The sequence below is a fragment of the Myodes glareolus genome, chromosome 1 (genome assembly GCF_982192425.1).
Source record: "Myodes glareolus chromosome 1, mMyoGla1.1, whole genome shotgun sequence".
Lineage (NCBI taxonomy): Eukaryota > Metazoa > Chordata > Mammalia > Rodentia > Cricetidae > Myodes > Myodes glareolus.
The window spans coordinates 50,038,913-50,064,082 of NC_142026.1; the positions used below are offsets into that span (position 1 = coordinate 50,038,913).

A 25,170-nucleotide genomic window follows, 5' to 3' on the forward strand; every position below is an offset into this window, starting at 1 on the left:
TTCTTTGATGAGCCAGATTTAATTTTCTCTTCTTGATCTTAGAGGCTTACTTTTCCCATTTCTTGACCTATATGTGTTTTCCAGTTCTTCATGTTTGTTATGGTTAATATATTGATTTTGTGTTCAAAAAAGTCTTTTCCTGTATTATCATCTCTACCTTAATTAGCTTCAGCTGTCAACATGATGTAGATTAGAGTCATCTGAGAGAACATCAATTGAGGCTTTGCCCAGATAGAAAATGTTACTTACTATGTTTGGAGAAAATTGTGCTGATTGATGATTAATGTGGGAAGTCTCTTCTATTTCAATGATGGTGGAAGTCATCACACACTAAGCAAGTGTGGCTGAGAGGCATAAGAAAGCTTGCTGAATCTTGGGAGTGACTAAGCAAGAGAGAAAGCCAGTAAACATTTTTTCTTTGTGTCTCTTGCCTTCAGTTTCTAACTTGAGTTTCTATCCTAAGCTCCCACAGTTGTGGTTTGTGATCTGGAAATATTAGTCAAACAAGCCTGTTTATTGCCTCATATGCTTTTATTTAGAGAATTTAGTCACAGCAAGAAATGAACAAATTAGATCAAAATGTTGCACAACCCAAGTGACTTTGTTGCTGGGTAGAATGTGGAACGTTGTCTTTTGGAGGAATGTTGAAAATATTAGGACTTTAGATGGCAAAAGCCATAGAAAACTGTACACACAGCTTAATTAACTCTTCTTACAGGACTAGGAATATGAGGTTGTTGAAAGTAATGCACATAATGGAGTTTGAGTTCATAAGATTTCAGTAGGAAATAGATTTTGTGAAAAATTCATCTATGGGTCATTTATATAATATTTTGTTCCCAAATCACTTCAATTTTCTCCGTTCCCTGAGAAATTAAGTAAGGCATAATTTAAAAGTAATTGGGGGATTTCTTAGACAAAGTATTGAATCTGTTGGGTGTTTACTACTGATGATTTATTTAGATCTACAGAGGAAAAATGAGTGGTGTAGAAAGAAAATGAAAAGTCAATTTTGTGCAGAAAAACAACACTCCCATTTATTCTTTCTACCTGCCAGCCCATCTTATTCTTTCCTTTCAAGCTATTGACTGTTCATTAGGCCAAACAGGTATTTTAGAACAATCCAGTATCACAGCTTTACAGAATTAAACAAATGAAACAAATTCTTGGATCCACATTCTGAGGACATGATACATTTAAAGCACATATGTTGGTTACTTAGCTCCTTTACAGTCAAAGAAAACACAATAATGTTCATAATCCAGATACTCTGTATATAGTCCATCTTTATGTGCCTTATTAAAAGAATGCATCACATATTTGCATCATTGAAACAATTGTTTCACAACATAAACAAATAACACATCTTAACAATAATATTCCACAACAGCCAGAGTTTTATTTTGATACAGCCTAGGTTGCATTTTGATACCACAAGATATTGAGATGAGTAAACTCTAAGACATCTTCTATGGAGAGCTAGCTGAATATAGGGAGTGGAAGTAACCAAAGAGAGAGATGTATGAGAAGATGCAGGGATAGGGCCATCTAAGCCATTTGATACTGACGCCCTGTCCATCTGAGACAGAGCTACAAGATTTGATGTTTGTCCTGCTATGCTTCAGGCTTTCCATGATTCAGCTTTCTCTCACTATGTCTCCATTGCTCTACTTTGGAGCATGAATGGTACTCTGTACCATTGTATGTTGGGAATATGTAACTTGTTTTCTGATTTTTACAAGATGTTACTTGCTTCGGGATAATGATCTTGTACCATGTAACGATTTGTCACTTGTTTTGGTTTAATACGATGCTGATTGACCAGTAATGAGTCAGGAAGGATACATGGAGTGATCAGAATAGGAAACTCTGGTAAGAAGAAAGGTTCAGTCTTCAGTTATCACCCAGATGCAGAGAAGCAAGATGAGAATGCCTCACTGATAAAAGGTACCAAACCATGTGGTTAACACAGTTAAGAAGTATGTACTAATGTAAGATGTAAGAATTAGTTAATAAGAAACCTGACCTAATAGGAAAACCACTTTTAATTAATTTAGACCTCTGTGTGTTATTTTGGGACTGAATGACTATGGGACAAGTCACTGTCAATGACCATCTTGAGCATCAGAAGAGACTCTGAACATTTTAACAATATAGGGACTATTGTGAACTATGAGTCACTAAATTAATTTTTCTCATAAATAACCAGGAGCCTATACTGACCCAGATCAGAATGTAATTTATGAAATGAAAAACTTCCCATTTATGAACAGTATACGGGAATATGGGCAAAGATCTCTCCAAACTGCTTCCTGCTTTTTATTTGGCAAAGTGATTTTTTGGGGCTGTTCACAACAACCTTTTGGGCCGTCTTGATTCATCAAACCACATTAGTCTGGAAGGATTCCACAGGTTCTCATCCTCTGTAGACACAAAGGAACAACCTCTTTTCCAAAGCAAAAAATTCTTAGATCCAAATTCTGAGGACATGATACCTTTAAAGCATATACGTTGGTTTCTTAGTTCCTTTACAGTCAAAAAAATTCAAAGAAAACACAATAATATACATAATCCAGAGACTCTGTTTATAGCCCATCTTTATGTGGCTTATTTGTTTTTTATTCTTTTACTTTTTAATATTTATTTTATTCTATTTATTCCTTTAATTTATGACTATCTGTACTCTTGTCCCTTTAAAGATTTCTTCTCACTTTTTAAAACTATTTACTTCTTTTTATAGCTCTCTATATTTTTTCCTTCTCTCTCCCAAGCCTATGTACAGTTTTTAATCATGCTGTGTCTCATTTAGAGGACTTTTATGTGTGAATCTGTCCTATTGTGTATCTGTAATTCTTTAGTGTACAAGAGTGCTTCTTAAATGCTAAGAACTTCTTGAGAACATAGGCTGTGCCATTGGTAGAGCAAATATGGCCTGCCAACTTGCTCTACCCACTCCAACATAGCAGGGGCATGTTTGTTGCCTCTGAGAGCCATGTCCATTGCCCCATTTTCCAGCACACATGGGGTCTAAGTTGCCATTAGCAATCTGCTCACAGACTCCATAGCTGGTCCTCCAGAAAGAGTCAAAGTCTTAGCTGGTTGCATGTCCCTGAATGCCAGCATTTCAAAATGGCGCAGCTTTTTGATTTTTGATTTTGATTTCTACCTCTAAATCAGGAAAAACTCTCTTAAAGGAGCCACAGCATGTAGTCAGTATGCAAAGCCTACTTAAGGAAATAAATGTGGCTAAACTTCATTTTTTAATGTCTAGAATTCCTTTCCAAGCTCTCTAAGATCTCTAAGATATTATAGCTCTGCTATAGGCCCAAAGTAGTTCCTTTATTAACCCATGCTAATCACAGCATGCAGAAGGGAATCCCACAATATGAGTTTCTATAGCCTCAACCCATTTCCTGTTCTTTGTGCCTAGTGTGTTGTGGTTGAATCTAATCAGTCAGCTTTCTTCTTTTGCTGTCATAACTTCCCCACCATCATGAACTCTATCACTAAATCACATAAGATTCAGTAGAATTAACTGTTATTTAGTGATAAAGTGGTTTGGTAGCATACTGTTTTCATTTTTGTTTGTTGATATTTGAAGACTAGGTTTGTCTGTGTAGCCCTAGCTATCCTGAAAGTAGCTCTACATACCAGGCTGTCTTCAAACTCAAAGATTCTCTGACTCTGACTTCCAAGTGCTGGGATTAACAGTAGGCCACCATTCCTGGCTTTTTTGGTTTTATGTTGTTGTATGATGGTTTTGTTTCTATCAAGCATATGCTGTTGTACTGAGCTTCACCCATATCTTGAATTTTAAAATTTTAGAGAGTGTATCATTATTTTTCCCAGGATAGCATGTATTCATGACATTAATACTGCCTGTGCCTTCATAGTCTTTGGATTGCAGGTGCATAACCTTCTTTCTGCCTGATTTTGATTATTTTAAATTTTTATTTTAAAATGAGCATTTTACCTGTGTGTATCGATATGCACCATGTGAGTACCTGGTTCTTATATTGATAAAAAGATGGTACTAGAAACCCTGAACTTGGAATAATGAATAGTTATGATCCCCATGAGCCCACCTATATGCAAGACCAGAAGGACTCTGTACTGTTGAACCATCTTTCCTGCTCTGTGTTATTTGTAATCAGCGTATTAATTGCTATTGTTTTCATTTGTCCATTTGTAACTTTTTAAACACACAGTACGTTTTAGTAAAATCATATTTATGTTGCAGTTTTATTTGGGGCTCTTCAGGTTTCTGAATAAAGAGTTGAAGTAAATGCATAACTCTTTGTGGCAGCTTCATCAAAAATCTATGAGTTATTTCTATGTTTTATGTTTGTTTGATTAAATTTTTTCATGTGAAACAGGTATTAAATTTGTATTTCTGCATTTCTTAGAAGTGATTGTATGGACTAGGCTTGTATTCAACTCAGAGGCAGATAGAGGTATACATGCCTCTACCTTCTGAGTTCAAGAATTAGAAGGCTTTATTCAATGCATCCAGCTTTTTTCATCTTTTTTTCTCTTTTGTAGTTAGTAATTAATCATTCATACAATTTCTATTATCTGTACTCTGTACTGTTTATCTGCTTACATATCTTTCATTGTTGGTTAGTAGGCATTACTCTTACAAGGTGATATCTCATTCAAAGGTTTCAGAAATGACAGAGGTGAACCTGCTATTCAGTTTGCTTCTAAAGTGACTCGGTAATTAAATTATGATGTCTATGTTATGGAATACGTATGGAGGGCACCAGAATTATAAGATTATACTGTCAAAGAAGTATATATTTACAGTGTTGCCAAACTCATGCTTTATGTTGTACACATTTATGGAATATTTTAGAATGCAGTGACCTATGATGACGTGCATGTCAGCTTCACTTTGGAAGAATGGGCTTTGCTGGATCCTTCCCAGAAGAAGCTCTACAAAGATGTGATGGCAGAGACCTACAGGAACCTCACTAGTATAGGTTAGACTGAATTATCTTTCATGTTTCAAATACAGGGACAACTTTTCATTGGTTAATGATGCTCTTTTGTGATATGATTGAGAAAGAAGTATGGGGTAAACAAGTCAGGCATAGTTGTAAGGTTTGCTTCAAGTGGTAACTAAATTTTTTACAATTTTTAATATATAACATACATTTTTTCTGACACTATATTTTTAGGATACAGTTGGGAAGACCATAATATTGAAGAAGATTGTCAAAGTTCTAGAAGACATGAAAGGTAATTTTCATGTATAACCTGACACAAATGTTCCTCTGAAGAATTTGTAATGTATCCTCTATGTTTTAAAGAAAAGCAACATGTAAATAATAAAGTGCATCAATGTTTATTAAATTCTCACAAAATCATATACCTTAATTTCAGATAGGTGAACTGCACTTGTAAGTCGTTTTTTGAAGAAAGAAGTCAAGGAAGCAATGTCTTAACCTATATTTCCATTTGAATCATAATACAATGAGAGCTATACTGTAAAGTTGCCATTCCATTTATTTCATATTATTCATAGTATAAAATATTTACATGTTTAAAATGTGATAAGTATATTTCTAAAACTCTCTATTAAACTAATAGTATATAGAAAGGGCAGTTTAACCCATATGCATGTTAAGTTTAATAAGGGGGCAGTTAGAGTCATGAATCAAGGGGAAACTGTTGTGGAGAGATGTTAATCCAGATACCATGAGTCTATGAGGGCAGAAAGTCAAACTATGAACTCAATGTGAAAACCTTATATTAGTCATTCTTCCTTTACTAGGCATATCATGTGTTTCTCTAGATACAAGCCACGTGAGCATAGGGATGTGAAAAGATATAACATTCCCCTCTCTCTCAGAACAGATAGAAGATATGTAGCAGTCCCCATGCTGAGTATACTTGTTGAATTTGATGTATAAGTATACAAGTAATTGGTTTTCTACTCTCATTGTTAATATATCAATAAGCTCACATTTCAGAAAAGCACCATGAGGTCTAGGACTGTGTAAATACTTCGGGTTGTCCTAGTTCACTTAGCATATATAGTATCACTCACAATATAGGAAACTTTATGATTGTAAAGAGTGGGAAAGCTCTGAGTTTTTTCAGTTCTTTTTAAACAGATGATAATTCTCTTTAAAAAAAAGATTCTGTAAATGTGAACCATGTAATAAAGGCTGGTATCAGTTATCTTCAAATTTCAAAAGCAAGCCTTCATGAAGAGTAAAAAAAATGTTGTAAATATGGTGATAAAACCCTAATATATAATTCCTCTTTAAAATAGGACTAAATTGTAAAATTAATTTATACAGATAAAGTTCAACAATGTATTGAATGTAGTAATGCTTTCACATGTACCATTATCATCGTAGGCATGAAACAAGTCAAACTAGAGAGAAAACTTCTAAGTCTACTCAATGTGTTAAAGCCTTTGCATGTGACAGTCATCTTCACGGGCATGAAAAAACACATACTACATTGAAACCCTATGAAGAAAATGAGTGTGGTAAAGCCTTTTCACATCACAATCATCTTCAAATGCATAAAAGAGCATACACTGGAGAGAAATCCTATGACTGTAATCAATGTTGTAAAACCTTTCCATGTCATGACTGTCAAAGGCATAAAAGAACACATACTGGAGAGAAGCCCTATGAATGTAATTACTGTGCTAAAACCTTTGTATTTCACAGTGGTCTCCAAAGACATAAAAGAAGCCATACTGGAGAGAAAGTTTTTGAATGTAGTCAGTGTGCTAAAGCCTTTAGATATCAGAGTTATCTTCAAAGACATAAAAGAACACATACTGGAGAGAAACCCTATGAATGTAATCAGTGTGGTAAAGCCTTTGCACGTCACACTGATCTAAAAGTTCATGAAAGAATCCATACTGGAGAGAAGCCCTATGAATGTAATCACTGTTGGAAAGCCTTTGCTTGTCACAGTAGTCTCCAAAAACATAAAAGAGCCCATACTGGAGAGAAGCCCTACAAATGTAGTCAGTGTGGTAAAGCCTTTGCACAACACAGTAATCTAAAAATACATAAAAGAACACATACTGGAGAGAAGCTCTATGAATGTAATCAGTGTAGTAAAGCCTTTGTACAACACAGTAGTCTCCAAAAACATATAAGAGCCCATACTGGAGAGAAAACCTATGAATGTAATCAGTGTGGTAAAGCCTTTGCACAACACAGTTATCTAAAAATTCATGGAAGAACCCATACTGGAGAGAAACCCTATGAATGTAATCAGTGTGGTAAAGCCTTTGCACAACACAGTAATCTAAAAATACATGAAAGAATCCATACTGGAGAGAAACCCTATGAATGTCATCAGTGTGGTAAAGCCTTTGCACAACACAGTAATCTAAAAATTCATGAAAGTATCCACACTGGAGAAAAACAAACCCTTTTTATTTCATAGGAGTCTCCAAAGCCATAAAAGGACTCATACTGGAAAGTAACCCTATGAATGTAATCAATGTGGTAAAATCTTTGTATATCAAAATAGTCTCTGAAAACATAAAAAAAACAAATACTAGAGAGAAACATTATGACTGTTATTAGTGTGGTTAATGCTGTGTTTATCAGAGTCATCTTCAAAGACATGAACTAACACATGCTGGAGAGAAACCATATGAATGTAATGAGTGTGGCAAAGCCTTTGCATGTCACAGTCATCTACATATTGATGAAAGAAGCCACACTGGAGTGAAACCCTGTGAATGTAATTAGTGTGGTAAGGCCTTTTCACTTCATAGACTCTTCAAATGCATGAAATATCACACACTGGAGATAAACTCTATGAATGTAATCATAAGTGTGGTAAAGCTTTTGAATGTTTGAATAATCAAAATTATGAGAAATATACTGCAGAGAAATTCTCTAAATGTATTCAGTGTGATGAAGTTTTCTACTTTATATAGGAGTAAACCTTCTTGTATGCAACAATCTGTTAAAATCTTTGCATATTACATTAGACATTTACTTCCTGAAAAAGATACTGAGGACTTCTTATTAGAAAGTATTTGGTAAGATGTTTAACCAAAAGACTTATAATCAGCAACACAGTGATTTGGGATTCCCCTCTGTTTGCTGTGAATGTGTTTTTTTACCATTGTTTAATAAAGCAGCTGCTTTGTGTCTATAACCTTGCAGAATAGAGAAAGGCAGGTATTCAAAGCAGAGACAGAGGAGAAAAGAAAGTGGAGTCAGATTCCATGTTGTGATGAAGGAAAACGATGCCCTGGAATCGTACTGGAAAATCACAAGTCTTATGGTAAAATACAAAATTATAGGAACAGGTTAATTTCAGATGTCAGACTTAGTTATTAAGATTTCTGAGATACCAGGTCCCTGGTGGCGTACACCTTTAATCTCTGCACTTGGGTGGCACAGGAAGGTGGATGTCTGTGATTTCAAGGCCAGCCTGGTCTACATGAGCTAGTTCCAGGAGAGGTACCAAAGCCACAGAGAAACCCTGTCTCAAATCCACCTCCCCAAAAAAGAATTCTGAGCTAAAAGGACAAGCAGTGTTTTAATTAATATTGTTTCTGATTGATCATTTCAGGTCTGGGCAGCCAGGAATGAACAAGAATCCTCTGCCTATAAATTTGGCAGTGTTATCAATCTTTTCAAGCATTACATCCTTTTTATATGGTTTGTACTGACAAACTCATGGTAAAAATGAATTTGTGAGTTTACAAAGCCCTCTGTATAGGGTAAATGGGCCAGCCAAATAAACATATCCTGACTCTGAAACTAGTGCCAGTGAAATACATAATTTTGACTCTGAAACTGGGGCCATAGAAATATATCCTGACTCCAAAACCAAGACAGAGGAACACACTTTGTTCCTGAATCCAGAGACAATGAAAGAAACACCTGGCCCTGAAACCAGACTCAAAAGGTTATAAGGGGCTAGTGAAAGAACACACTTTGACTCTGAAACAAGAGCCAAGAATCACATGCTATGCTAGACCAACTGGGGACAACACCTGCTAATCCCAAAGCTCGAGATCTACCAACCCCAGAGCAAGAAATTCATCCATTCTCTGCTTTGCTCTAGTTCAGAGATTAATATCTAACCAATTCCCACCCTGAGAATCTTCTCCCTGAGAAAAGTCTGCCCCTAAGAAATCCTATATAAGTTCTGTACCTTTTCAGGTGGCATCTGCCCATTTCTGTCCTAGCAGAGACAGCCCCATTCTTGGATTCTTCCCTTCCAAATAAATTTCTTGAATGAGTTTTGGGTAAAGATCTTTCACTGGAGTCATAAGAAACTTTGTAGTGCATTGGAACAGAGAAGCTTTGATCAGCTCTGCTGGCAAACTCTCTTAAAAGAGCAGAGGAGACGTAGCTACTCTTCACCAGAGACGGCAACATTTCAGCAGCAGTTTCCTATTACCTCTACTGAAGCAGAGAAGTAATAATTTGGGCTGAAGCTGAGAAAACATTGACATCTCTATTAGGAAACTACCTCGTGTGGAGGAACAGAGAAGTATTGGAAACCTCTGCTAGGAAAGTCCCTTAGGGAAGTGGAGCAGAACAGCAATGAACACGTCTGCTTTGAAACTCTCGTAGCAGAATGAAACAGGGCCCATCTGTGATAGCTTTCTTGGAGAGGAGCAGAATTGCTACATCCTGCAGGAAGAACCTCTCCCACTGGACCACAGCCTCAGGTATGGCTGGGCTTTTCAATAGTCAGTATATATCAGGGACCATCATTAACAAGTATACCACTTACCAGGGTATGGGCATGGGAAATAGAAAAATAAGTAAAGAGAATGAAGACACATATGAAAATAATAAAACAGAAGCTTAGGACGGTACCAGGATGGAATTCCAGTGAATACTGTAATGTCATCAGTGTAGTAGAGTCTTTGCCCAACACAGTAATCTTCAAATTCATAAAAGAAGCCATACTGGAGAGAAGCCCTATGAATGTAATCACTGTGATAAAGCCTTTGCATGCCACAGTCATCTAAAAATTCATGAAAGTAGCCATACTGGAGAGAAACAAAGCCATTATATTTTATAGTAGTTTCCAAAGAAATAAAAGAACCCATACTGGAGAGAAACCATATGAATGAAATCAATGTGGTAAAGCCTTTCTATGTCATAGTAGTCTCTGAAAACATAAAAAAATGAATACTAGGGAGAAACATTATGGCTGTTATTAGTGTGGCAAAAGCTTTGTTTATCTTCAATGACATGAACTAACACATGCTGGGGAGAAACCCTAGGAATGTCATGAGTGTCATAAAGCCTTTGCATGTCACAGTCATCTATGTTTTCATGAAAGAAGCCATTCCCGGAGAGAAACCCTAGGAATGTAATCAGTGTGATGAAGCCTTTTCAATTCACAGTACTCTTCAAACGCATGAAAGATCACACACTAGAGATAAACTCTATGAATATAATCATAAGTGTGGTAAAGCATTTGATTGTATGAATAATCAAAATGATGAGAAAAATCATACTGCCTATGAATGTATTCAGTGTGATAAAGTTTTGTACTTTATATAGGAGTAAAATATTTTATATGCAACGATCTGTTAAAATCTTTGCATATTACATTAGACATTTACTTCCTGAAAAAGATACTGAGGACTTCTGTTAGAAAGTATTTGGTAAGATCTTTAGCCGAAAGTTATAATCAGTTACACAGTGATTTGGAATTCCCCTCTGTTTGCTGTGAATGTGTTTTGTTACCATTGTTTAATAAAGCAGCTGCTTTGTGTCTATAACCTTGCAGAATCGAGCAAGGCAGGAATTCCAAGCAGAGACAGAGGAGAAAAGAAAGTAGAGTCAGATTCCATGTATCTGCTGAAGAAGACAGATATCCTGGAACCTTATTGGAAAATCACAAGTCTTGTGGTAAAATACAAAATAATAAAAACGGGTTAATTTCAGATGTCAGAGTTAGTTAATAAGAATTCTGAGATAGCTGGGAGGTGGTGTTGTACTACTTTAATCCCTGCACTTGGGAGGCAGAGGCAGGTGGATATCTGTGAGTTTGAGACCAGCCTGGTCTACATGAAGTAGTTCCACAACAGGCTCCAAAGCCACAGAGAAACCCTGTCTCAACCCCCCCACCAAAAAAAGAAATTCTGAGCTAAAAGGCCAAGTAGTATTTTAATTAGTATAGTTTCTGTCTGATTATTTCAGGCCTGGGCAGCCAGGAATAAACAAGAATCCTCCACCTATAAATTTGGCAGTGTTAACAATCTTTTCAAGCATTACGTCCTTTTTATATGGTTTGTACTTACAAACTCATGGTAAAAATGAATTTGTGAGTTTACGAAGCCCTTTGTATAGGGTAAATGGGCCAGCTAAAGAAGCACATCCAGACTCTGAAATCAGAGCAAGTGAAGAGTAATTTTGACTCTGAAAATGGAGCCAAAGAAATATATCCTGACTCCAAAACAAAGACAAAGAAACACACTTTGTTCCTGAATCCAGAGACAATGAAAGAAACACCTGACCCTGAAACCAGACTCAAAAGGTTAAAAGGGGCTAGTGAAAGAACACACTTTGGCTCTGAAACAAGAGAAAAAGAAACACAAGCTATATTTGACTAACTGAGCACAAAACCTGCTAATCCATAAGCTGGAGATGTACCAACCCCAAAGCATGAAACCCATCCAATCTCTCCTTTATTCTAGATCAGAGATTAACATCTACCTAATTCCCACCCTGAGAATCTCCTCCTAGAGAATACTCTGCCCCTAAGAAGTCCTATATAAGTTCTGTACCATTTCTGTTGGCATCTGCCCATTTCTGTCCTAGCAGAGGCAGCCCCTCTCCTGGATTCTTCCCTTCCGAAGAAATGTCTTGAATAAGTTTAGGGTAAAGATCTTTCACTGGAGTTATAAGAAACTTTGTAGTGCATTGGAACAGAGAAGCTTTGATCACCTCTGCTGCCAAACTCTCTTAAAGGAGCAGAGCAGAAGTAGCAACTCTTCACCAGAGACGGCAACATTTCAGCAGCAGTTTCCCATTAACTCCAGGGAAACAGAGAAGTAACTATTTGGGCTGAAGCTGAGAAAACAATTGACATCTCTATTAGGAAACTCCCTCGTGAGGTGGAACAGAGAAGTATTGGAAACCTCTGCTAGGAAAGTCCCTTAGGGAAGTGGAGCAGAACAGCAGTGAACACGTCTGCTTTGAAGCTCTCTTAGCAGAATGAAACAGGGCCCATCAGTGATGGCTTTCATGGAGAGGAGCAGAATTGCTGCATCCTGCAGGATGAACCTCTCCCACTGGACCACAGCCTCAGATATGGCTACATTTTCAATAGTCAGTATATATCAGGGACCATCTTTGACAAGTATACCACTTGCCAGGGTAGGTGCATGGGGAATAGAAAAATAAGTAAAGAGGATGAAGACATATATGAAAATAATAAAACAGAAGCATAGGACAGTACCAGAATGGAGTTCCAGTGAATACTGTAAGTGTGTCTGCATTTAATTTTTCATATACTTTTATACCCTGATACAACAGGAGGAAGAAGACAAAAGACTGCTTTAAGGTGATGCATAGGACAACTAAAACAGTTACTTGCTTCAATTCTTTGAGCCATCAAGTCCATGATTGTTGAGAAAAACATTTTGTTAGTCAGGCAGTGAATCCACCCTAGACTAAGTATCCTAAAGGCAGTCATTCCCTAGGTCAAACCTCTTAATTCAAAAGGAGAAGGATGTTTGAATTCTCTCACTTTCTTCAAGGGCCTGCTGTTTTGGAGGATAGCTGGACTCTTGTGGAATCATATTGCCCTGAGTGTTATTGTGTTTTTAAACTAGCATCAAAGAATCTGTGATTATGATGATTAGCCATATAAATGCTGATTTATGGGTTTGACTTTGTTTGGTGGGTGTTTCTTCCCCTGGTTTTTTGTTTTCTTTATGGATTTTTGGAATGTATGATGCCTGTATGTTGCCTGTTAGGAAATTTTTATTGGAACTGATAGCTGTAGTCACTAGGGATTTTAGGTAAAATGGTTTTCTAGATATTTGTAGCTTACTCTTAGTAATAGAGGTAGACCAGGGTCTGAAGGCATTCACAGGAGGAAGAAGAGCAGAGCCAACAATTGTCAGCTTATTTTACCTCTTTTGAATGGGGGGAGGCAGTGAAAAGAGAACAGCCCAGAAGTTCTGCTATAGCAGTGGGTATGGGACTTGAGGGTTACATCTAAGGAAGAAAGGAAAGGGAAAATTTACAGACACCTTCCTGCTTTCTTGGCAGGAGTGACCTGTGGCTTATTAGCGATGCTTCCTAGTTGTAGGCTCATATAAAGCAACAAATTGAGAAAGGCAATTTAGGAGGGGAAGGTCTATAGGACCTAGAGATGTAGCAAACAGAAAAAGGAAGACACATTATCTGCTACATTATCTAATGCATAGATAGTGATGAGACTAGGAAACTTTGTTTGGAGGAGAGGAAGGAGTCTGAAGATCTTCGGTTAGCTTATCTGTTTCCCTTGCCTGCTCAGCTCGTATGTTTGCTGGGAATGTCTGCTGGTGTTGGGGGTGGGATGATGGTATGAGTTGGAGGAGAAGATCTTTGTGATCCACTGGGGATGGGACCAGAGAGGAAAGAGAGACAGCAGCAGGTTTCCTGCTACAGAGCTGGCATAAGAGTTTGGGGTTTGTATCTGGAGAACAGAAGGAGAGGAGTTGACACAATATTTGCCCACTTGTTGCCCTGGCAGGAGCAGTTCTTGGATTAGCAAAGAGTGTCTGCTGGTGTTTGGGTCCGGGCAAAACAACAAGTTAGTGGAGAGAGGTTAGAACGGAAGATATGTGGGATCCACAGGTGATAGGAGCAGGGAGTACAGGAAAGGTAGCCACAGGTGGTGTTCTGTACAATTTGGATGGGATGGGGGACTGGACCTGGGGAAACAGAGGGAGAAGAGAACAAAGATCTGTAGCCTACCTGGTTTGCTGTCAAGCATGGTCTGTTCTTGAACATTTTATGTGAACTTGGGAACAGTTTGTACTTTCTGGGTGCTTGTTACACATAGAAGTCAGAAGAAGGCATCAGATCCTCTGGAACTGAAGGTCGAGCTGTGTGTGGTCTTCCATTGGGTGCTGAGAATCAAACCCAAGTCCTCAATTCAGCAGCAGGTTTTCATAAGCACTAAGTCATTTCTCCAGCCCCTCTGCCCCATTTGTGAAGAAGGTTCTTGAAGTATAACTCTACTGGCTGGCCTATAATGCACTGAGCACCTCAGGACGGTCTCAAGTTGATGGTAATCTTTCTTCCACAAACTCCTGGGCAATTGGTACACAGTTGTAAGCCACCATTTTCATCTGTGTTTGTTTGTTTAGTTTCTCTGAGACTGGTTTACTCCCTATGTGTTCAGGAATGACTTTGAACTCTTGATACTCTTGGCTTCACCTACCATATTCTAAGATTGCTGGGAATGTGCCACCACACCTGGCTCTGCTTCTTTAACCTTCCTGCCCCACTTTTGTTTCAATGCCTTTTTCCTGGGACCTGTGAATAAAATGTCTGCTTACCCAGAAATGGTACTGGAAACAGGCCAAATAATAGTTCCATCAAAATGCAATTTGATGAACCTATTTTTGGGGGATATTCATGAAACATGAAAGAGGGGTTATTTACAGAAACTTAAGTGACCCCAAAACATCATCAGAAATTTCTTTCTCATGACAGATGATGACTTCATTAAAGCAGCATCACAGAGTCCCCTTTTCAATTAATGTTTTACTTATCTGTTGTAGCCATCTCCTGAGATGAGTTACCATTAAGGGAAAGGAGATTAATGACTAGAATCTTGAGGGAAGGTCCTGTTACCTTCCCTTTTCCCCTTTTACTAGAGATACAGTAGCTCTGTCGCCACCATTAGAGTTCCAATATTTTTCTGCTCAAGTCATCACTATGGCTACTAGACCATGGTATATGTTGTCCAAAGGTGAAAGGTATTCTTGTTAATTAGCGATTACCTAGTTCAGAACCTTATTTATGTTAAGTTAGTGTTTTGCCCTTTAGCTATCAGCTCTACTCTTGAAACCATTTTATATTTTTATTATTGTTGGTGGTGGTAGTGTAAGAGAAAATACAGTCTTTCTACATATCCAGACCCTAAATAGGTAGACTGGGAGCAAGGGTAACAACAACCAGCTCCACTGACACCTACAAATCAAGTCAGCTTCATGACTTCCTGGAGTAAAGACCTAAATTGAAAACTCTTAACAGGCAAATCTAAAATGACTGAAAGACACTTAAGGAAATGCTCAAAATCCTTAGCCATCAGAGTAATACAAATCAAAACAACTCTGAGATTCCATCTTACACCTAACAGAATGTCCAAGATCAAAACACTGGTGTTTGCTTAACCTGCAGAGGATGTGGAATAAAGGGGACACTTCTCCATTGCTGGTGGGAGTGAAAACTTGTACAGCCACTTTGGAAAGCATTTATATTTGTTAGAAAATTAGGAAACAACCTACCTCAAGACCCAGTAATAACACTGTTGGGTATATACCAAAAGGAAGCACAGTTAGGCCACAAGGACATGTGCTCAACTATGTTCATAGCAGAATTATTTGTCATAGCCAGAACCTTGAAACAAGTTAAATGCCCTTCACCTGAAGAATGGATAAAGAGAATGTGGTAATTAACACAATGGTATATTACACAGCAGAAAAAAAAAGTAACAACATCTTGAAATTTGTGGGCAAATGGATGGATCTAGAAAACAAAATATTGAATGAGGTAATCCAGACATAGAGAGACAAATATAATATCTACTCACTCATAATTGACTTTTAAACATAAAGCAAAGAAAAAAAACTCCCTAGAGTTTACTACCCCAGTGAACCGATATAATAAAGAGGGCCTTAAGTGACCTACATGGGTCTAATATACATGGGAAGCAGATAAAGACAAGATCTGAGTAAATTGGGCACATGGGGAACATGGGAGACTGGAGAAGGGAAGAAGGGCAGAGAATGGACAAAAATATATTGCTCAATAAAAACAATAAAAGTACACAAGTAAAAAATACATACATATATGAAAATGTCATAATGGAACCCATGTCCATCATTAATATATGCCAATAAAATACTTTTATGGGTAATTTGGGGAGGAGAGGACCAAGATTATTAAATTTTAAGTTTGGTAAAAGAATATTTGAGATCTGAATTCATTGTCAATTTTCTTGCAAGACTGATGTTGCCAAGCATTATGGATGTATTTAATTTTGAAAAGTGAATAGGGCAGGAAACTGAAGCAAAAAATAATGTAACAGGAATTCTTTCGAGTCACCTACCATCTTCAAAATCATGACACAGAAACTTATTAATTATGCATGCTTGGTCTTATGCTCATTACTTGCTTCCTCTTCTAACCTGTTTAGTTTCATCTATGTTTTGCCTCAGGGTTGGTTTTTTTTATACCTTTCTTTCATTCTGCATGTCTTACTCTGTGTCTGACTGACTAGCCCTGCCTGGCTGGCTGTGCCCAGACATCTTTCTTTCTTTCTCCCCCTTCTCTCCTTGTATTCTCTCTACCCAGGAGGTTCACCTATCCCTCTACTGTCTAATTATTGGCTATTCAGCCTTTTATTAGACAAATCAGGTGCCTTAAAAGTCTTTACATAATTAAATAAATGCAGCATAAACAAGTATAACACATCTTTGCATAGGTAAAGTAATATTCCAAATATAAACAAATGTAACACATCTTTGCAAAGTAAAAGTAATATCCCACATCAGAATAATGATGTAGGATTTCCCTCTGTATACAGTGATTATCATTGGTTAATTAAAAACACATGCACAGAGCAGAATAGAGGTAGGTGGGGAAAACTAAAGTGGATGCTGGGAGAAAGAGGGTGGAGTCGTGAGATATTTGTAGCCATCAGAGGGGAAAGATGAGAACTGTCAGTTAGGACCTTGTTGGTTGACCACTAGCATCATGGTAAAAATATAAACTAATAAAAATGGGTTAATTTAAGAGGGAAGACCTAGCCAATAAGAAGTCGAGGTAATAGGCCAAGTATTGATTTAATTAATACAGTTTCTGTGTGGTTATTTTAGGGCTGAGCAGCTGGGAACAAACAAGTGTTCTTTTACAACTAATTGGCACAATTTGTAGCTAGCCCCCACAAAACAATTGCAAATATCAATAACCCACTTAATGACCAAAAACTGCCCATCCAACCTCTTGGGAATGTCTTAAAATTACTTCCTTTTGTTTGGGAGTGGCAGCATCTTTTGGAGCCCTGAAATATTGGGATATTGTCAAGTTCTGGGAAAAATAATTGTATCATTTGTTGTTCTGTCTCTGTATAATGGAAAGTGCAGAGCTTATCCAAAGTCCTGGTTAGAGAAGTCTGTGAGACTGGAATATATCAGCTCAACACCTTGAAATTGTGCTGAGCTGTTTACTGCCCAAAGCCAATCTTTTTTTTTAAAAAAAAAAGCCAATTTGAGGGTAGTGTTTGTCAGCTTAGTGATATTGCCACAATCCTGGTGGAATTGTCATTGTGAGGCCCCACTTTGAGAACTTCAAAGGTCACTGATAGGCATGGTCAAGGTTCACTGCGGAAAATTAAGCATTTTAAATGTCATATGGGGCAGATCTAGAAGAGGGTAAAGGACCATAATTTGTTATGTACATCCAGAGTACAAAAACTTAATTCCTAGCTACCTGATAGAGACTCAACTCTGAAATCATACAAAGCAAGTTAGAAGAAACCTTTTAATAAAATTAGTTAGTAGTCTATATGACCATTAATATCATGACAAAAATCTTTATCCTTCATCCCAATAAAAGGGCTCATATCCTCTTTTTACCCACCTTCTCTCTCTCTCTCTCCTCTCTCTCTCTCTCTCTCTCTCTCTCTCTCTCTCTCACACACATACACACATGCACACATACACACACTCTCTCTCTGTGTCTCCCTCTTTCTCGTTTTTATAGACAGGGTTTCTCTGTAGCTCCAAGGCTGTCCTGGAACTTGCTCTTGTAGACCAGGCTGGCCTTGAACTTACAGTGATCTGTCTGCCTCTGCCTTGAGTGCTAGGATTAAAGGAGTGCACCACCACCACCAGGCCCCACCTTATCTCTTTTTCTGTCTGTCTGTATAGTCCTCCAGACCTGTATGGTTAACTAGTGGTTAGCTGCAATCTCTGACTCCAAGCATTCTTCTGTTTCAGAACACAAAGAATCACATGACAATTAAGCTTTATTTTTCCTCTCTTGAAATCAACTCTGCATTTTTTGCTCAACTATTTAAACAGAAGCATGTCTGAAGAAGCAGTCCTTTAGTGGCATCACAAGTGTATTAAAGATGTGAGCATTGCTTATGCAACAGAGAGTTGGTCTAGGCTATAGATTTCCACAGGAAATATGAAGTTGCTTCTTATAAGATGCTGACAGTGCAGTCATCCACTCTCTCATCCAAGAGGAAATGGCAAATGCTAGACAGGAGGACAGTGCTGGCTGCTTCCACAGGACCACACAAGTGATATATAAAGCAACACCTGACAAGCAGCTGAAATGCAGTTGAGAAAGCAACAAGTCAGAGTGTTCTAGACACACAGACACCCAAGGGCTCAGACATGGTACAGAGCAGGGATGTTTAGGGAAAAGTCATTTAGATGAGGCTACAAACCTAAGAATGAAGTAAGGTGGGGAAGGAGTTTGTAAAGAGAAGACTGGAGAGCAAGATTTTTAAGATTGGGACATAATAAAACCTTTGGCAGTCAAGCTGACTGGATGGAAATGCATCCTGGGGGAACAGAGAACCACAAAAAGGCTGTAATAACAAACCATGCCGTCAAAATTGTGTGTCATGAGATTACCTGTATTGTAGACAATGAGTTAGGGATGATGACATTAACTGAATGCAGAGGCCTTGTATGGCAATCTCCAGAAAGAGACCCCAGTTTCTTAGTCTGAGTATATAAATAGAGGACTGGAAAAGTCCAGAGATATGGAGTACAGAGTCTTGTCTAAACTTAATGATTGGGAACCTGGAATAGGGACAGATATCGTTGATCTCAGCACTTTGGAAGCAGAGGCAAGCAGATATCTATGAGTTCAATGTCAGTCTAGTCTACATAGTAGTTCCAGGATAGTCGTAGCAAAACTTTGTCCCACAAAACAAAATAAAAACTGAATTATTGTGGGCTAGTGGGTGAGAATTTGCTACATAAACCTGACAACATGGGTTTGATCCTGGAACCCACAAACATGTAGAAGAAGAGAACTAATTATACAAAGTCGATTTCTAACATGCACACTCATATTTGGACAATAGAAATGTCTGGGTATAATGGCAGACACTTAATCCCAGTATTCAGAAGGCAAAAGTAAGTCAATCTCTATGAGTTTGAGAATGACTTAGTCTACATAGTGAATTTTAGGCCAGCTAAGGCTTTATAGTGAGACCCTATCAAAAAAGAAAGAGAGATAGAAAGGCACAAAGTTAGAATAAATTAAAAGTCTTTAAAGGTCAATGACCAAGTAAATTAGAGGTTAAGAAAGGTACCAAGGAAAGTAGCCAGGTTGCTTGCATGTGTTTTGTGGGATGCTGTAGACTAAGGGAAAAATAGGATTGTGTTCAGGAACCAAGTTTGAAATAATAGCTGTTTTGATATCAGGGCAATATGAAGGCTGGAGCAGGAACATCAACCATTTGAGACTTGGGGATAGCGATAATGCTTAGTGGTTTTCCATTTCAGGGGATCCAATGCCCTTTCTCACCTCTGCCGGCAGGCATACATAGATATACACACAGGTAAAACACTCATGCACTTTAAACAAGTCTAAAAGTAAAACAAAATAAAAATAAATACAAGGGTGATTTGAGCAACACAGCTAAGACTCTGCCCCATAATCAGTCAGTTTCCTTGACATGCTATATATTCAAACACATTCAACAGCCAAATGAGGTCTACATACCCTACAAGAAAGAGGACCTGTTCATCATATGCCAGTTAAATCAGACAAGAGAGGGCTCTGAACAAATGAAGAAAGAGAAAGGATACCGGACAAAACACTGCTGAACACTGATCTTTAAGGGATGGAAACATGGGTGACAAAGGAAAAGGGAAAAGAGAGGAGAAGAAAAAAGAGGAGAGGGCAGAGGAAGAGAGGAGTGGAGAGGAGAGGAGAGGAGAGGAGAGAGGAAGGCAGAAGTGGCAGAGAAACAGCTGTGACTGAGAGAAGCAGTGGTTACCTCCTTATGTGCTCTGTGACCACAGGTGACATGACAGGAGATGAGTTTATTGTACTATGGGCAGTCTCAACACTGCTGACCTTGATAAGAACAGTTTCTGTTGCACAACAGGGAACAAAATCTGCTCAAGTATGCTAAAGGTAGGTGGAGGTAAGTGATGGAGAATTTTGACTCTGTAAGGAGTGGATCTATGGAAAGGAAGAGAGTGGTGTTCGCGGAGACAGAATTATGCTAACTGAAATGACAGAGAGGTTAACCTGGCCTCTGAGAAAGGAAAGCATGAAGATCTGTAAAGCCTCCCATATAATTGATTCCACATGTGTAAATCAAGAAACATAATGCAGTACATAAATTGAGATAAGGAAATAAATCACATAATCACCTTAATATGTTCAGAAAGCCTTCAAAAGTTCAGCATCCCTTGATCAAAACCACTCAAGAATTTAAGGAATGTGTGCCAATAAGACAAAGGTTCAATGCAGATGACACACTGCCAACATCATACTAGAGGGAACCTGAGTGCCTTTCTCTGAAAATCTCAATGAAGACATGGGTACCCAGTCTCTTCACTCATACTCAGTATAGTGCTTGAAGCCTGAGCTACAACAGTACGACAAGGGAAAGAAACAAAAGGAAATAAATGTCAGAAAGGAAGAGCTACACTCACCCTATTCCTAAGTGACTCCCTAAATCCTCTTAGATCTGAAAAGCATTTTCAGTAAAGAACCAAGATAAAATCAACAAGCAAAGCCCAGTAACCTACAAGAGCAGAAATCACATTCACAATACTGTCACAAAATAAATGTAAAATAAATCCAAAAAACTAAGACTATGCCCAACCAAAGACGTGAAAGACCTCTCAATGAAAACATCAGAAAAAAACTGATTAGACAGTAGAAAACAGAACAGTCTCCATTCTCATGGTTGAGTAGAATTATTTTAGGAAAACTGGCTGTATTGCAGAAAGTTATCTACGTGTTCCATTCAACACATTCAAAACAGTCCATCAAAATCTGATTAGTATTCTTCTTAGAACAACAAAACAGGTCCTAAGGTGCATACAGAAGCCCGAGAGATCTTAAATAATCAAAACTATTCTATTCACATAAGCATCACATTACTTGATCACCAAATTATGCAACAGAATCATAGAAACAAAGAGAACATGGCACTCACACAAAGACAAAAATGCAGAGTCAATAAATACAACAGAAGATCTAGAAACGAGCGACACAGCCACCACTGCCTTGTTTCGAACAAAGCTATCAAAAACATACATTAGGGAGGGAATGGTAGTGCACACTTTTGATCTTAGCACTCAGGAGCAGAGGCAAATGGCTTATCTGTGAGTCTACTTTTAGCCTGTGTTGCAGGGTCCCAGCCAAAATTAGGCTCAGTAGCAATGACACAAGCACCAGAAACAGGATGAAACAAGTTTCGTTTATTTTAAGAAGTTCCCACTTTTCCCAGGACATAGAATCTGCTGAAGAGATGTGGCCGCTGTATATAGGCCCACATCATCTCCTGTCAGACTTAGCTGCTGTGGTCAAGACCCTATGGCAGACCCAGGCTGACGATCAGAAAATAGCTCCCACAAATGCTCTTTACTATCGGTCTAGACCAGCTGACTCTCAGCCTTATCAGGCTTAGTCATTACACAATCCTGGTCTACACAGGAAGTTCTAGGAAAGAGTTGTAGTACATAGAGATCCTGTATCAAAACCGTAACAATAACAACAAGCATACATTGGGAGAGAAACCTGTCACACAAATGGTGCTCTGGATAGTCACACAGACAAGAAGGAAACTAGATTGATATCTCTTACACTGCACTAGAACAAATTCAAAGTGAAGCCCAGACTTTGTAAGACCTGAAGCTATGAAACTGTAAGAAAATACAAGCAAAATTCAAGATACAGCCATCTGCGACTGGTGATTCTCATTTGGTAGAGCACTTGTATTGCAACATTAATAAAAACCCAGAGATAGATATTGGCATTCAAGCTGAAGATCAGAAAAAGAAAACAGCTAACCACCAGCTTGACCTCTACTTCAGACCAAAATTGTTGATCCTGCCTCCATGAATCCTCAGACTGAGCTTGAGGGCCGTCTCCTCCCATCTTTTATTTCACTCTAGTCCTGGGATTAAAGGCATGAACCACCACCACCTGGCCTCTATGGCTAACTAATGTGACTACTGTGATTAAAGGCATATACCACTACTGCCTGGCCTTTAAATCTCCAAGAGAGATGTGTACGTAGTTGATTCTGTCACCTTTCTTTTTAATTGTGTGGTTTTAGTAGGGAGGGGGAAGACTTTTGCTCAATTTTTTTTGTTTCACTTGATTGGTTCAGTTTTTGAGTTTAAAATAGAATTTCACCTACATAGCAAAGGCTGTCTTTGAACTTCAACACTCCTGTCTCAGCCTCTGGAGTGTTGGCATTGTAATTATGTCATCTCTCTTTCATCTACGCCCAAGGCTCTCCAGTGCATCTTCTGTGGCAGTGTTTCTCTGGTGCTGTTTAGGGGAGGCTGTGCCTTCACAGGCAGGAACAGGAATGCGGTAAGTGCACAAGGTGCTGACCCTGAAGCTCCTAGAGGAGGTCTCCACCACAAGCACATGGTGCAGTTACTCTAAGACTGTCTTCCCCAGGCCTGAAATTATCAATTCATTTAGCAAGTGATTCTGAGATTAGACTGTTCACAACACCACATGAATCCCTTGGGCAGTCTTATTTTTTCCATAGTCACAAAGCTGGCCAGTCTGCCTCACTAAGTTAGGTATCATATGAGGTAGGGCAGGGAAAAGCTCTCAGAGGTGAGGGGAACATTCCTTCAGTGAAGAGCAAGGCAGGCCTGAAGCAGATATTATAGTGGTGGGCCAAGGTTACCACCTAAGTCCTATGTGCCTGAAACCATGGGTAGGGAGAAAAGTTCAGCTACTGAGAATTTCAGTAGTTGAATGCATCAAAGATTAGAATCATTTTCAAAACTGCCTCTGTCAATGCAGGCATAGGAATGGTAGATAAAATTCTTCTTCCTTCTCTGAAATACATCTAAAATTCAAATGCTAAGTGTTATCATTTGAACTCTCCATAGATACTCAACAATAGGATCATGGATCAAGGGGGGGCCACAAGCTAAACATACAAGAGAGCTCTAATAGTTTCTGCCCAGAGACTAGCAGGCTCAAGATCCAGGGAGAGGTGACATTTCAAACAGAGTCTGGAAGCAGGAAAAAAACCCAAAAAACAAAACAAAACAAAATCTTTGTTTAGAGACAGACAGACTCTAAGCCAAGCAGGTCTCTAAGCCAGGGAAGGGCTTTCTTTCTAGTAGGGTCTTCAACTGATTGCACAAGGTCAACCCACATGAGGAAGAGCAAGGGCCTATACATAATGGACCCATTTAAATGTTAATTTCATCCAAAACTACCTCACAGAACACCTGGAATAATGTGTCTCTAAATCTTTGAACACTCTACTCTATACCCAGTGACACTGGTACTTAAAACCACCATCACACACTAAAGTATAGTTCAGCAAAACAATTCATTCAACACCTGCACAACCCTGCGCTAGAAGGCACATAATGCTCCTAGCTAAACCATGTGCAGTTCCCTCCTTCAGGCACATGTAGAACAATAACCCATATACAATACATAGAAGCTAACATTGAATGCCACCAACAAGTCTTGAACTTGACCTGTTTACAGCAGGAAGAAATTGTTGTCTTTCAAGGGACTTCATGAAAAAGGCACTGCTGGGACTTGAGGGGTTGCTCAGTGGGTACGAGCACTGGCTGTTCTTGCAGAAGGCCTGGGTTCCATTCCCAGCACTCAGATGAAGACTCACAACCATCCATAACTGATCTGACACCCTCATTTGGCCTCTGCACACCAGGCACTGAACATGGTACACATACCCACATTTGAACAGGACACCCATACACATAAAATAAAATAAATAAATCTAAAAGAAACAAAAGAGAGCAGTATTCCAGGAGGCCATGGACAGATAATAATGATAACGTCATAGCAGAGGCATTTCATTTTATTCTGTTTCTGACGATAGGATGTTTGCGTTCACGTATATAACCTGATTAATGGTTTCCATTCTCTACTCCTCCCGGTCCCTCTTTACACCCTGCTATCCAGTTCCACTCCCTTTCTGCCTCTCATTAGAACCACACCATTATGGAAATAAATTTTAAATAAAAAGGGGGCCTAGAGAGATGGCTCAGTAATTAAGAGCACTGGGTGTGGTTACAGATCCCAAGGTTCCATTCTCAGAACCTACATGGTAGCTAACCATTTGCTGTAACTCCAATCCCAGGCATCTCCTGCCTTCTTCTGGCCTCTGTAAGTATTGTGTATAGACACATGCTGGGAAAACACCCATACAACTATTGATTTTTTAAAGTTAGAGAAAGGAAAGAATAGACTTCTCTACAGTGATGTCAGAGTCCTGAGACAGCAGCCAGGGTTAGTTAAAATGAACTCTTTCTGATTTTGCCTGGAAACAGTTGTGGTCTTCTACCAAGGCAGCCTGCTCATTGGTGAAAGAAGCTTTATGCTGAGGTTAATAGAGTTCATCATAACCGTCCATCTAATAGCAGAGTACACAGTGCTGCTAAGTGATTTTTCCTTGAATTACTTTGTATTTATGTTCTCTATATTTTGCATATGTGGGAATTGTGGCATTGATACAGTTATCTTTTAGATCACACATCAACATTTACAGGTCACATAGGCTTCCAAGCAATCTTCTTTCACTGTGTCATTTACCTGATTTTTAGCTAAGATCTTGTTGTTGTAAATTTAAGAAGTGTCACAAAAGGAGAGCTCACATGAAGGGATTTTTTTTATTAGGGTAAAGGGAACATGAAAAAAAGGAGGGGAGATCAGTCTTTGGGTAAAGGAGCAGCAGAAGAAGAGAGAGAGAGAGAGA

At 38.5% G+C, this 25,170-nt stretch overlaps 1 protein-coding gene across 1 annotated transcript; it reads left to right on the forward strand.

Annotated features, from left to right (window-relative positions):
- The first annotated feature begins 3,987 nt into the window (after positions 1-3,987).
- On the forward strand, positions 3,988-7,477 carry LOC148123329 (uncharacterized). Its single transcript, XM_087909193.1, has 4 exons — positions 3,988-3,996; positions 4,856-4,982; positions 5,181-5,241; positions 6,369-7,477. Exons 1-4 carry the CDS (start codon positions 3,988-3,990, stop codon positions 7,420-7,422), a joined length of 1,251 nt encoding a protein of 416 aa, XP_087765319.1. The 3' UTR covers positions 7,423-7,477.
- Positions 7,478-25,170: the final 17,693 nt, after the last annotated feature.

Bases quoted from the DNA above. Each gene is read 5' to 3' on its own strand.
- LOC148123329 (XM_087909193.1), top strand. The intron at 4,983-5,180 runs GTTAGACTGAAT...CTATATTTTTAG, and splicing joins CAGGAACCTCACTAGTATAG to GATACAGTTGGGAAGACCAT. The intron at 5,242-6,368 runs GTAATTTTCATG...TTATCATCGTAG, and splicing joins AGTTCTAGAAGACATGAAAG to GCATGAAACAAGTCAAACTA.